This window comes from Bos javanicus, chromosome 14 (genome assembly GCF_032452875.1).
Source record: "Bos javanicus breed banteng chromosome 14, ARS-OSU_banteng_1.0, whole genome shotgun sequence".
NCBI classification, from domain to species: domain Eukaryota; kingdom Metazoa; phylum Chordata; class Mammalia; order Artiodactyla; family Bovidae; genus Bos; species Bos javanicus.
In genome coordinates this window covers 73907399-73919893 of record NC_083881.1, presented here as the reverse complement: position 1 = coordinate 73919893, position 12495 = coordinate 73907399, and the positions used below count along the sequence as shown (strand labels likewise).

Genomic DNA, 12495 nt, shown 5'->3' with positions numbered 1-12495 from the left:
ATGAATTTAATTTTCAGAAGGAATATACTATTTGAAGACATAAACAGTTTTAGACAGACATTTTTTGGCTACTCCAGAAAACCATAATGATCATTTCATCATTTTATATACCAGGATAGAAATTTAACTCAAGTGCCATTCTTCTGGAATACTTTTCTTAAACCTCCCACACCGAATTAGCTGCCCTTTATTCTGGCTCCCCTACCACCCTTTACATCAGTCTATTAACTGTTAACACATTCTTTTTAACTTTTTAATGCTAGCTGTGTGACCTGTATTACTTCAACTCCCTGTGCCTTAGTTTCCTCATTTATGAAATGAGGATAACTACAATATTTTCCTCACATGTTTTAAGGGCAAAATGAATTGATAGATGGATAGCACTTAGATAAATCTTGGAACATAGTAAGGACTATGCAAGTGCTGCTGCTGCTAAGTCAATTCAGTCGTGTCCGACTCTGTGCGACTCCATAGATGGCAGCCCACCAGGCTCCTCCGTCCCTGGGATTCTGCAGGCAAGAACACTGGAGTGGGTTGCCATTTCCTTCTCCAATGCACACATGCACAGTCAGTTGCTTCAGTCATGTCCGACTCTGTGCAACCCTATGGACAGCAGTCCACCAGGCTCCTCCGTCCACAGGATTCTCCAGGCAAGAGTACCGGAGTGGATTGCCATTTCCTTCTCCATGCAAGTGCCTGCTGTTATTATTATCATCACGTTATACCATACTTGTTACTTGCTCTCATTAGACTTGGAACCTCCTTGAGAACAGGAACTGAGTCTTGCTCATTTCTACATCTCCAATCTCTGAGCAATGTTTGGTATACAATAGATATAAACAAGTTAATGGAATTAAGAAAACAACAAAAAAAATTTAAGTTGACATTTACTAAGTATCAAAACTAAATTATCACTGTTATATCCTCCTGACATAGGATGTATTTAATAAATGTTTATTACTAATTCCAAATTCAGGTATTTAAGTTACTTCTATCACTCACATTATATGAACACCTTAAAAGCTCACTCGCATTCCTTTTACATACATACCCTAAAATTCATTTTAGCTTGAACAGTTTACAAAAAACAGTCATTAAAACTGGGTATATAATCACTACAAGAAACACTTGGTGGTGGTGGCTCAGTCGCTAAATTGTGTCGCTATCTTGCGACCCCGTGGACTGTAGCCCGCCAGGCTCCTCTGTCCATGGGATTCTCCAGCCAAGAATACTGGAGTGGGTTGCCATTTCCTTCTCCAAGGGATCTTCCCAACCCAGGAATCGAACCTGGGTCTCCAGCATTGCAGGCAGACTCTTTACCAACTGAGCTATGAGGCAAGCCCAAAAGAAACACATAAATTGAACCTAATGAACCAGAGTAACTGTTTGTTAACAGTAAGATTAAGGACAACGCTCTCCTTGCTAAAATACCATAATGAGAGGGATTTGCTCTAACCTGTTCACCTCTTTATTCCAAGTTTTCAGAATAATTAAAGGCATATAACAACTGTTCAAAAAATACTTGTTGAAAGATGAATGAATGAATACGAAAGGAAAAGAGGAAACAAAGGATGAAGAAAAGGCAGGAAATGTATTCACTCTGTTCCGCTCAAACTAGCTGTGTTGTAAAATTGTTTAAGTCAGATGGCTATGATTTAGAACGCACACAGACCTACCTATGAATATATGCAAGAAATTATAACACAGATTTTACCAATTTGTTATGACCGTGTTTCCATATGAAATAACACAATAGAAAAGGTACTGGTCTAGTAGTCAGAAAACCCAAATTTTAGAACTGTCTTGGCCATTTTGGAGCTTTTCCCAGGAAGCTCAGAAGTAAAGAATCTGCTTGCCAATGCAGGAAACACGAGTTTGATCCCTAGGTTGCGAAAATCCCCTGGAAGAGGAAAAGCAACCCAGAGCAGTATTCTTGCCTGGAAAATCCATGGACAGAGCAGCCTGACAGGCTACAGTTCATGGGGTTGCAAAGAGTCAGACATGACTTAGCAACTGAGCACACACACTCTTGGCCATTTTATTTACAGGACCTTAACTTTGCTTAGCCTTCAGGTCTCTTACCTTTTATTATTAGAATGATTAGATGATGTCTTAGGACCTTCTGGCCATAAATACCTTTCTAACAGCAGAAATGTAATAAGAATTTTGATAAATGATAAAACTTTGTTGGCCCATTCAAGCAAAGATAATCTTATGTACCAATAACTTAGTTCAATTAAGCAAATATTCGTATCAACTACAAACAAGTATCATCCTTGGTGATATCAGAGAATTCAAAATTAATAAAAGCTTACAATCAATCTAGTGGCTGAAACAGGCATGGAAACAACTGGTGATTTTTCAAAGTAGAAAGAAACTCTAACTGGAATGCAAAAAAAGTTACTGGGATATAGAAAACAGAATAATTAACCTGGAGAAGAGTAGTGAGAGAGGAAAAAAAACTTAGAAAAACTTCACGAAGGAGGTATGCATTTGTGAAGTGAGTCGGATTTTGAAGAGCAGTGTTGGCCTCTAGGAACAGGGACCATGATGAGCATGGTCAGGGAGCATGGCACACATACAAATACAGCATATTATACATGAGGTATTTTATTTATGTTAGAATTACTCCCAAATAAATTAAGAAATTCTAAAAAACATGTCATATATACCTCTAGGGAAGTATACTAAACAAGAGATGAGGATGGGAAGAGATAGGCCACAGCTAAGCTGCTGAAAGCTCAAAAATCTAGACAAAGGGCTTAAGGATTTATTTGACAGATAATAAGAACAAGCAAAAGTTTTTAGGAAATGGGAAAGTGATTCTAGTGGCAAAGTGAAAAATTAACTGTACAGATGAATGTGGAGGCAGGACTCTCAATGGGGGCAATTGTAACAGCCCTCAGGAAAGAAAGATACAAGGGTTCAAATAGGGCAGGATCTTGATGGTAGCAAGCCCCACGAGCAGAAGCTACAGAGGGAGAATTTCAGGTCTTGGGTAAGTAAAAAATGACTGAAGTTGATGGTCTGAGTACTCCTCTCTAGCTCAGTCCTTTCTTAGTTTCTTGGAGTTTATATAATAAACAGGAGGTTAAAATCAAACAAAACAAACCAAAAAAATCTGATGCCTTGGCTGCATCCCGCAATATCCTGAATTATACAGAATGTGAATCTGTATTTAAAAAATGTTTCTGAAGCACCTATCTAACTAAGAACCAGTTTTCTGAAAGAAAAACAAAGGACAGTTGTCCCAAACAGGTACTGGGAAAGGGGAGCCACTCACATAGACTCAATGATTGTTTGTTTTTACATATTTTTGTTGTGTTGTTAAAATCTGAAATTATACATAGCGTTTTGTTTTTTCTATAACAGAACAGAAATCCACTGTCAACAAAATAGTATCTACAGTATATGCTATTTCTAAAGGGTTGGGAGCTCTCCAGTGCACAGTTTCTCCAAGAATATGGCTCACTTTTGGTATCTCCATCAAAGTAGTTTTCTAAAAGAGGCTGAAGAGATACTTTACTTCTGACTCTAAGGATAAATTCCAAGAATCTCAGTCATGAATTTTGAGGAAACAGTCACCATACCACAACTATAATGAAAACTTCACAAGCTCTTAAAACTGTATTTGAAGGTTAACTGTTTACAGACCGAAGTATATCCAGTGCACTCATGGGAAAGGGTAGAGATTTCAGGTGAATAAACATTCTCACCGAATCATAAAATCTAAGGACTAGCTGTCTATCCTTTTATATCTGCTTCCAGTAACCCTCACACCATCAATCACAAAAGCAATAGAATATTATCATAACAGCTTTGACTTAAAGAGTCAGTTTGAATTAAATTATTTCTTATGTGACCTCTGGCTAATTTCTTAACCTCTCTGTACATCAGTTTCCTCACCTATAAAATGCAAAAATGTCATCCCTCTTAAAAGGATTGTTTTGCATATTAAATTGGAATGCCATATGTAAAGCACTGCAAACTTTGCAAATTTAAGCAACGGCAGCTACTATTGCCAATCAGTAGGTACACTGTCCGATTCTATAGGTGCCATTCAGTGGGCTACAATATAAATGATACCTCCTGTGATACCGCCTGGAGTGCATAATCAGGTGGTGCTGTCATAACTTGTCTTTTGGTTCAAGTCCAGTAACTGCTGATAAATAACTATTAAAAAGAATCTAGGATGCAAATAAATGTATAAAGAAATACTGAATGGATGCACTCATAGCTAGACAAAGAAAAGTTAGAAAGGACAATAAATGTAAGCATATCTAAGGTAAAGAAGTGAGAAGGAAAAAATAAATAAACCACCTTCTTAATGGCATCATCGGCTTATCAAGAAAGCAGGGGAGTGTGTTTTTTAAAAAAGGGTAATAGTTGTTCTGCGTAAAATGGCTTTTGTAATAGTCAATGTGGAGATGATTATAATATGTATTCTTCATCTCCATAAATGGCACCCTCATCCAACCAGTTATTCATGCCAAAAGACTAGATCTAAATTGTTTCTAAATCCTACACAGGCAAGACCTGCTGGGCCTAGCTCCAAGACCTGGCCTCCGTTTGTTTTTCTGCTCTCTGCTGTGCTGCCCGTCTTGGTCCAAGGCACCAGGCCCCTCTCAACTGGACCTCCACAGGAGCTTCTACCCATGTCCCCACTTCCATTCGGGGCCTTTGGAATCCCTTCTCCACACAGGTGTGATTGTGATCTGTTCCTTCTACCTGGAATTCTGCTATCGAGATCCTTCCATCGCTGCCTTTCCCCATCACTTCAGGACATGAGAAGCTCAAACACGACATACTAAGTGAGACCATACGTGACCCCCGATCTAAAAGAGCCTACTCCCAGTCTCTATCAGGTCACCTTGTTTCAGCCTTCCCTTTGTACTTGGCCTTAACAGAACTTATCAGATGTGGATGCTTGTTAACTGTCTGAATCCTGACTTCTAGGATATAAAGGGAAAGGGGAAGTCGCTCAGTCGTGTCCGACTCTCTGCGACCCCATGGACTATAGCCCACCAGGCTCCTCCATCCATGGGATTCTCCAGGCAAGAGTACTGGAGTGGGCTGCCACAGTAAAGGTATCTTGTTTACTTTATTCACCACTGTTCCTTCAGTACTTACAACAGTGCCAAGTACTTAGTAGCCACAAATATTTACTGAATGAATAAATGAATGGATAAACATATGACCTTTAAAAGATGGTGAAAATGGTCACTCTGGCAAGTATAATGTACATACAGCTTATCATCTATTTACATATAAAGTTGCTGAAGAATCAATAAAATAATATTTTAATTACCTGTACTGGGCTGGCCCTGTGGATCACAGTAATTCTCTGTAGTAACAAAAAGAACTGCTAATCCAATTTCTGCTTCTGGAATAGGTCTAAGACCCCGCCTGTTAGAATAAAATAGTTTAAGCATAATAATATATTAAAATTAACAATTTTTATTAAGATGATATCAACTGAACCTATCCTTTTTTCCCCTCAGGTGATATCACAAGTTAATGGTACAGAGAGAATTGCACATACATATATAGTACTAGCTTATTCACTGGAGCAACATTACATTGTGCAAGTTCATCACCTTTTAGTAATTCAATTATTTCACTTGTAAAATACAGATCTAAGCTAAGGGATACAGATCCTTCCAGTTCTAAAACTATAATTTTCACACTAAGAACAGTAATATTCAGATGAAGCAATAAAACAGATTTTTTAAAGCAAATCTATGATTACTAGAATCCTAAGATAAGACTTAAAGAGAGAAATAAAAAGTGGGGGGGGGGGGTGGAGAGAAGGAGGGGAAAAAAGTACAAAGAACTATATATAAATTACATCTAAATATGTATTTTATGTTTAGTAAATCAAATCATTTGACCAAATTTACATGTATTAATGAATATTAAAGGAATCTTATGGTGAACTCATTTTTTGTTATTCTGTAATGTGAATAATGACATAAACCAAATATAATTTAACAAATAATGCTATATAGAAACCACACCTCAAGTTTCAAGAGCTTTAAAACTCTTTTTATTATGTATTACAGAGATATTTTAAGTGGTTGAAGTAGCTTAAAAGGTCTTTTTCAAATGTTTAACATTTGAAAAATGTTTCACTTTTCTTTGTAAAATGAAAAATTTTGGTTCTTTGTAAGGTTTTTAAAAAAATGACTAAAATGTATACAGGAAAATAAAAAGCCAAGAATAGCCAGGATGCTTTTGAAGAGCAGAAAGAAAAGATCTGTCCTACTAGATTTGAAGGCTTAAATTGTTCTAGTAATTAAGACAATGTGGTACTGGTACAAGTACAGTTATACTGCTCGATGCAACAGACAAAAGCCAAAACCATTCCCATGCATGTAAAGTCCCTTGGTATAAAATAAATGAGTCTCTGATAGATTAAATTTCAAAAACAAAATATCAAAATATTAGTAAAAAAACTGAAGAGAATATCTTTTTGATCTATGAGTAGAAAAAGATTTCTTAAGTAAAATTAAAAAAAACACACTGACTATGAAAGATAGTTAACTTTTAGGATAATAAAATTAAGGACTTTCATTCATCAACACAATAAAAAGATACTTTACAAAGTGGTAACAGATTCTGTAATACATAAAAGTTACAAAAGGATTAATGTCAAGAATATATAAAGAACTACAAATTTTTTTTTAAAGGCACACAAATATGCAATTACCATAAAATCCAGAAACTGCACTTGTGGGCATTTATTCCAGAGAAATGAAAACTTACGCTTACACAGAAACCTGTACACAAATGTTCACAGCAGCTTTATTTGTAACAAAAACTGAAAAAACGCATACATTCTTCATGGGTGGATGATTCAACAAACTGCAGTATATCCATACCACAGAATAAATAATATATACATATGCATATGTATTTTAAGCGGCTAAAGTAGTTTAAAGGTATTTTTCAAATGCTTAACATTCATTGTTTTGAAAGCAACCCTGAATATTCATTGGAAGGACTGATGCTGAAGCTCCAATACTTTGGCCACCTGATGCGAAGAGCTGACTCATTGGAAAAGACCCTGATACTGGGAAAGACTGAAGGCAGGAGGAGAAGGGAGGGACAGAGGACGAGATGTTTGGATGGCATCACTGACTCAATTAACATGAGTTTGAGCAAACTCTAGGAGATGGGGAAGGACAGGGAAGCCTGGAGGCTACAGTTCATGAGGTCACAAAGAATCGGATACAACTTAGGGACTAAACAACAATTTAACTTCGACTTGAACTCTGTGCAATTATAACAACACTAAAAAAAACAGATTTTAAAAAGTATCATCAAATGATATATATGAATACCTACTTAATATTTTAGGCAATTCAAAATTTACTATACTACCAACACTTCTGAAACTATATACTATATTATGAAAATTAGTTATAAAGATTGGCTTTATAAAATACACATTTCATAACAATGTTATACAGACATACATCATCTTAAATGGAGAAACACTAGAAGCATTCCTTTTAAAGTCAATAGTAAGATAAATGTGGCTACTATCACCACTTTGGATGTCCCAGTTTGTCCAAAACCAAGAGAGAAAGAGAATAACAGAGAGCAGTACCAAAGGCATAAGAATTAAAAAGGGGAGAAATATTATTTACAGATGATATGGTTTATAGGAAAAAAGACTACAGATAAATTAGAAATAAAGGATAGTCTGACAAGGTGGTGGGATATGATATTATTATCAATGTCAGCTGAACTTCTATACATCAACAGTAAACTGGAAAATGTAATTAAAAATATCCATATATGGTTGTCGATACCATGAAACACTATTCAGCAATAAAAAAGGATTGATATACAAAACTTAGATGAATCTCTGAGGAATCATGGTGAGTGAAGAAAAAATTCTCAAAGGGTATATATATGCTGTTATGATTTCATTTATAAATATGTATTTTTAACAATAAAATTTTAGAAATGGAGAACAAATTTATTGGTTGCCACAGTTTAAAGACAGGGAGTGGCAAGTGGGGAGGGATGTGTGGTTATAAAAGAACAACATGAGGGATTCTTGTGGTGATGGAACTGTTCTGTATCTGACCTATGGTGAGTACACAAACCTACACATGTAGTAAAATTATAGAGAACTATTAATATACATACACAGACACCACACACACAGAAGAACATATAAAACTGGGGAAATCTGTACCTTAATAAATGAATACAATTATCCCAATAGAAAACTGGGCGAGAGACATGTATTTCACAAAGGAAGAAAACTAAATGTCCAATAAACATTTGAAGAAGTGTTAGCCATCACTTATGATTAGAGAAATATAAATCAAAATCACAAGATATGATTACATATCCATTAAACTGGCAAAAATGATAGTCTGAAAATGCCAAGTCTTGAAAGTGGTGTGCATCTAACTTTGTCTCTTATGTAGCATGGGTAGAAGCATAAAGTGGCAAACGGTTTGATACTGTTGAATGTTCTAACCCTAGTAATGCAGTGATACATCCCAAAGAAAATCCTGCACAAGTACCGGCAGGAAACATACAAAGATGGTCTCAACAGTTGACAATAATAGAAATTTATTTAAAATAACTAGTGAATAAAATGAATATATGTTATTTTAGTTCAATGATGACAGTGTATCATATAATCCAAAGATTGTAATTCATTCAATTTTATGCAAAGCCATGGAACAGGTGAGAAGAGAAAGCAAAGGAAGAGAGGAAAGAGAAAAAAATCAGCAACAAGAAGAGTTCCTGAATTTGGGCTAAGATACTGGGAACATATCTCAGCAAGGACAAACATCAGGGTTATATTGTTCCCCTAGACTTCTAACTTTTTTCAGAGATATTTAACTGATATCCTATACCCACTTCTGACAACTAATCAACAGAACCATGGCACTAACCAATCCCAATGCTGGCAGATTGTATGAAATTCAGTCAATAGCTGAAGTTACTGGTTTGATATAACTACACTTTCCATGACAATCAATGGCTTAGACTAACTGGACAGGTGTTATTTTAAGTGATAGTCTTTCTCAAACTGTAAAATCATCCTCTCTCCAAAACCAAACTGAAACAGGCCCCGAAGACTACAGAACAAAATGTCACCTCATGATCTGGTCACTAGCCTCTGAGCAATCTTGCACCCTTGCACCCTCTTACCCGGAGGTAAGGCTCCGTTCTTACCTCAGGGTCCCTATACATGAAAGGCAGCAAGATGGGATGGGCTCTGGAACCAGACTCCGCGGGTTAACATGCTGGCTCCTCTCATCAGTCCCCGTGTTCTACTCAAATCCCTTTTTGCCCTTTTGCACAGTGAGAATCATGACAAAAAAAATACACAGGATTCTGTGTGGCTTAAATATTTAAAATACCTCTTAATATATGTAAAATGCTTAGAACAGGACCAGCTTACAGTAAATAAGTTATTATTGCTATTGTCTGCCATGTCTTTTAAAAACTGGTCATAGGTAAAATGCTGCCTGAAAGAAGCTTTCTCTATTTAGAATAAACTTCTCCCCCCGCCCTGTTACTCTGCTTCCTTATACACATTTGTAGTTATCTGTTTACTTGTCTCTATCTGTCTTTTCCTCTAGACAACCATGGCTATCTTGTTTATCATTATATCCCCAGTGCCTAAAACATAATTACAGGACATTTTGGTTGTAGTAATATGATGGTACTTTTGTTACACAGGTATTTCCTTTTTCATAGCAGTTACTACATCTCCATTAAGCACAATATTTATGGGACACAAGACTGAAGTATTACTTTTTACTTCTGCAAATTCATTTTTTTAAAAAGTCCTTCATGGTCAGTAGAACTCCTGGGATAGGAAAAATGAATACTGGAGACAGCTTGTTTATTTACGGACATTTTAGACATATGAATACCATAAGCCCTAATAACTTTTTACTAAGTGAATAAGAATTTAGTCAACAGACTGCCAAGGCTGACTTTTTACTTTGTACTTCAAAGATTATTAATATAAATAAAGAGTCCAGGAAAAAAATCCTTGCTTTAGTGATTTCAAATGGTCCTCCCCCCATTACAAACACTATTCTAGTATATTTGATACTTTTTTTTTCTGCTTTTTTATGAAAACTGAAAGTGAAAGTCGCTCAGTCGTGTCCAACTCTTTGCAACCCCATGGACTATACAGTCCATGGAATTCTCCAGGTCAGAATACTGGAGTGAGTAGCCCTTCCCTTCTCCAGGGGATCTTCCCAACCCAGGGACTGAACCCAGGTCTCCCACATTGCAGGCAGATTCTTTACCAGCTGAGCCACCAGGGAAGCCCAAGAATTCTGGAGTGGGTAGCCTATTCCTTCTCCAGTAGATCTTCCTGATGCAGAAATCAGACCAGGTTCTGAATTGCAGGCAGATTCTTTACCAACTGGGCTTCCAGGGAAGCCCATTCCTATAGTAGCCTATATATACAGGAGGGATAAAAATTTTCATATAAATTTTCAATGGGTACTAACCATCCAGGGAAAAATACATTTCTAGGCTATTTCAGAAAACATTTTACATTTGAGTTTTAACTTTCTCAACTATATAATCTAGAGGAAAACAAATACTACTTTATAAAGAGTTGTATATTCTGCAAATTTTATTAAAGTAACAAAAAAGAGGCATAACATATGTACTGAGAGAAAATTATCATGGATAAGTCTATTCTACTTTAAGCATACTAAGTCACAATAAATTTTCAAACCATATACAATAAAATCTTTGTAATAATTCTTGTATATATTACTATTCAGTTGCTCAGTCACGCGCAACTAGTTCTGACCCCGTGAACTGCAGCACACCAGGCTTCGCGGAACTTCACTATCTCCCGAAGTTTGCTCAAACTCATGTCCCTTGAGTAGGTGATGCCATCCAACCATCACATTCTCTGTCGTTCCCTTCTTAACCTGTCCTCAATCTTTATTTTTTAATTAATTACTTTGATTGGAGGATAATTTCTTTACAATACTGTGGTGGTTTTTGCCATACATCGACATGAATTACCCACGGGTGCATGTGTCCCCCATCTGAACCTCCCTCCCACCTCCCTCCCCACCCCATCCCTCTGGGTTGTCCCAGTGCACCACCTTTGAATGCCCTGCTTCATGGACCGAATTTGCACTACTCATCTATTTTACATATGGTAATATATATATTTCAATGCTATTCACTCAAATCATCCCACCCCCACCTTCTCTCACAAAGTCCCAAAGTCTGTTCTTTATATCTGTGTCTCTTTTGCTGCACTGCATATAGGATCGTTGTTACTGTCTTTCTAAATTCTATACATATATGCATTAATATACTGTATTGGTGTTTCTCTTTCTGACTTAACTTCACTCTGTATAATGGGCTCCAGTTTCATCCACCTCATTAGAACTGACTCAAATGAGTTCTTTTTAATAACTGAGTAATATTCCGTTGTGTATATTTACCACAATATCCTTATCCATTTGTTTGCTGATGGACATCTAGCTTGCTTCCATGTCCTAGCTATTATAAATAGTGTTGCAATGAACATTGGGGTACGTGTGTCTCTTTCAGTTCTGGTTTCCTCGGTGTGTATGCCCAGCAGTGGGATTGCTGGGTCATACTGTCCTCAATCTTTCTTAGCATCAGGGTCTTCTCCTATGAGTCAGCTCTTTGCATCAGGCTGCCAAAGTACTGGAGCTTCAGCATCAGTCCTTCCAATCAATATTCAGGGTTGATGTCTTTCAGGATTGACTGGTTTGATCTCTATCAAGCGTCTTCTCCACTACCACAATTAGAAAGCATCAATTCTTCGGCACTCTACATTTTTTATGGTCCAACTCTCACATCTGTATATGAATACTGGAAAAACCACAGCTTTGACTATATGGACCTTTGTCTCAGTGATGTCTCTGCTTTATAAAATACACTGCATAGGTTTGTCATAGCTTTTCTTCCAAGGAGCAAGTCTTTTAATTTCATGGCTGCAGTCACTGTCCACAGTGATTTTGGAGCCCAAGAAAATAAAGTCTGTCACAGTTTCCATCTTTTTCCCCGCCTATTTGCCATGAAGTGATGGGACTGGATGCCATGATCTTCGTTTTTTGAATGTTGAATTTTAAGCCAACTTTCTCACTCTTCTATTTCACCTTCATCAAGAGGCTCTCCAGTTCCTCTTCGCCTTCTGCCATTAGGGTGGTGTCATCTGCATATCTTGAGATTACTGATATTTCTCCCGGCAATCTTGATTTCAGCTTGAGTTTCATATAACCTGGCATTTCACATGATATATTCTACATAGAAGTTAAATAAGCGGGATGACAATACACAGACTTGACGTACTCCTTTCCCAACTATGAGTCAGTTTTCGTTGTTCCATGTCTGCTTCTAACTGTTGCTTCTTAACCTCCATAGAAGCTTCTCAGGAGACACATGAGGTGGTCTGGTATCTCATCTCCTAAAGAATTTTCCACAGTTTGTTGTGATCCACAC

The 12495-nt window shown here is 36.9% G+C and overlaps 1 protein-coding gene across 4 annotated transcripts in view; it reads right to left on the bottom strand.

Annotated features, from left to right (window-relative positions):
- NBN (nibrin) overlaps positions 1-12495 on the bottom strand; it is a 55584-nt gene that overhangs the window by 22470 nt on the left and 20619 nt on the right. For all 4 annotated transcript variants that reach the window (XM_061439420.1, XM_061439422.1, XM_061439421.1 and 1 more), the window contains exon 8: positions 5309-5406. In XM_061439420.1, coding sequence (XP_061295404.1) covers positions 5309-5406 — 98 coding nt within the window. The remainder of the gene's footprint in view (positions 1-5308; positions 5407-12495) is intronic.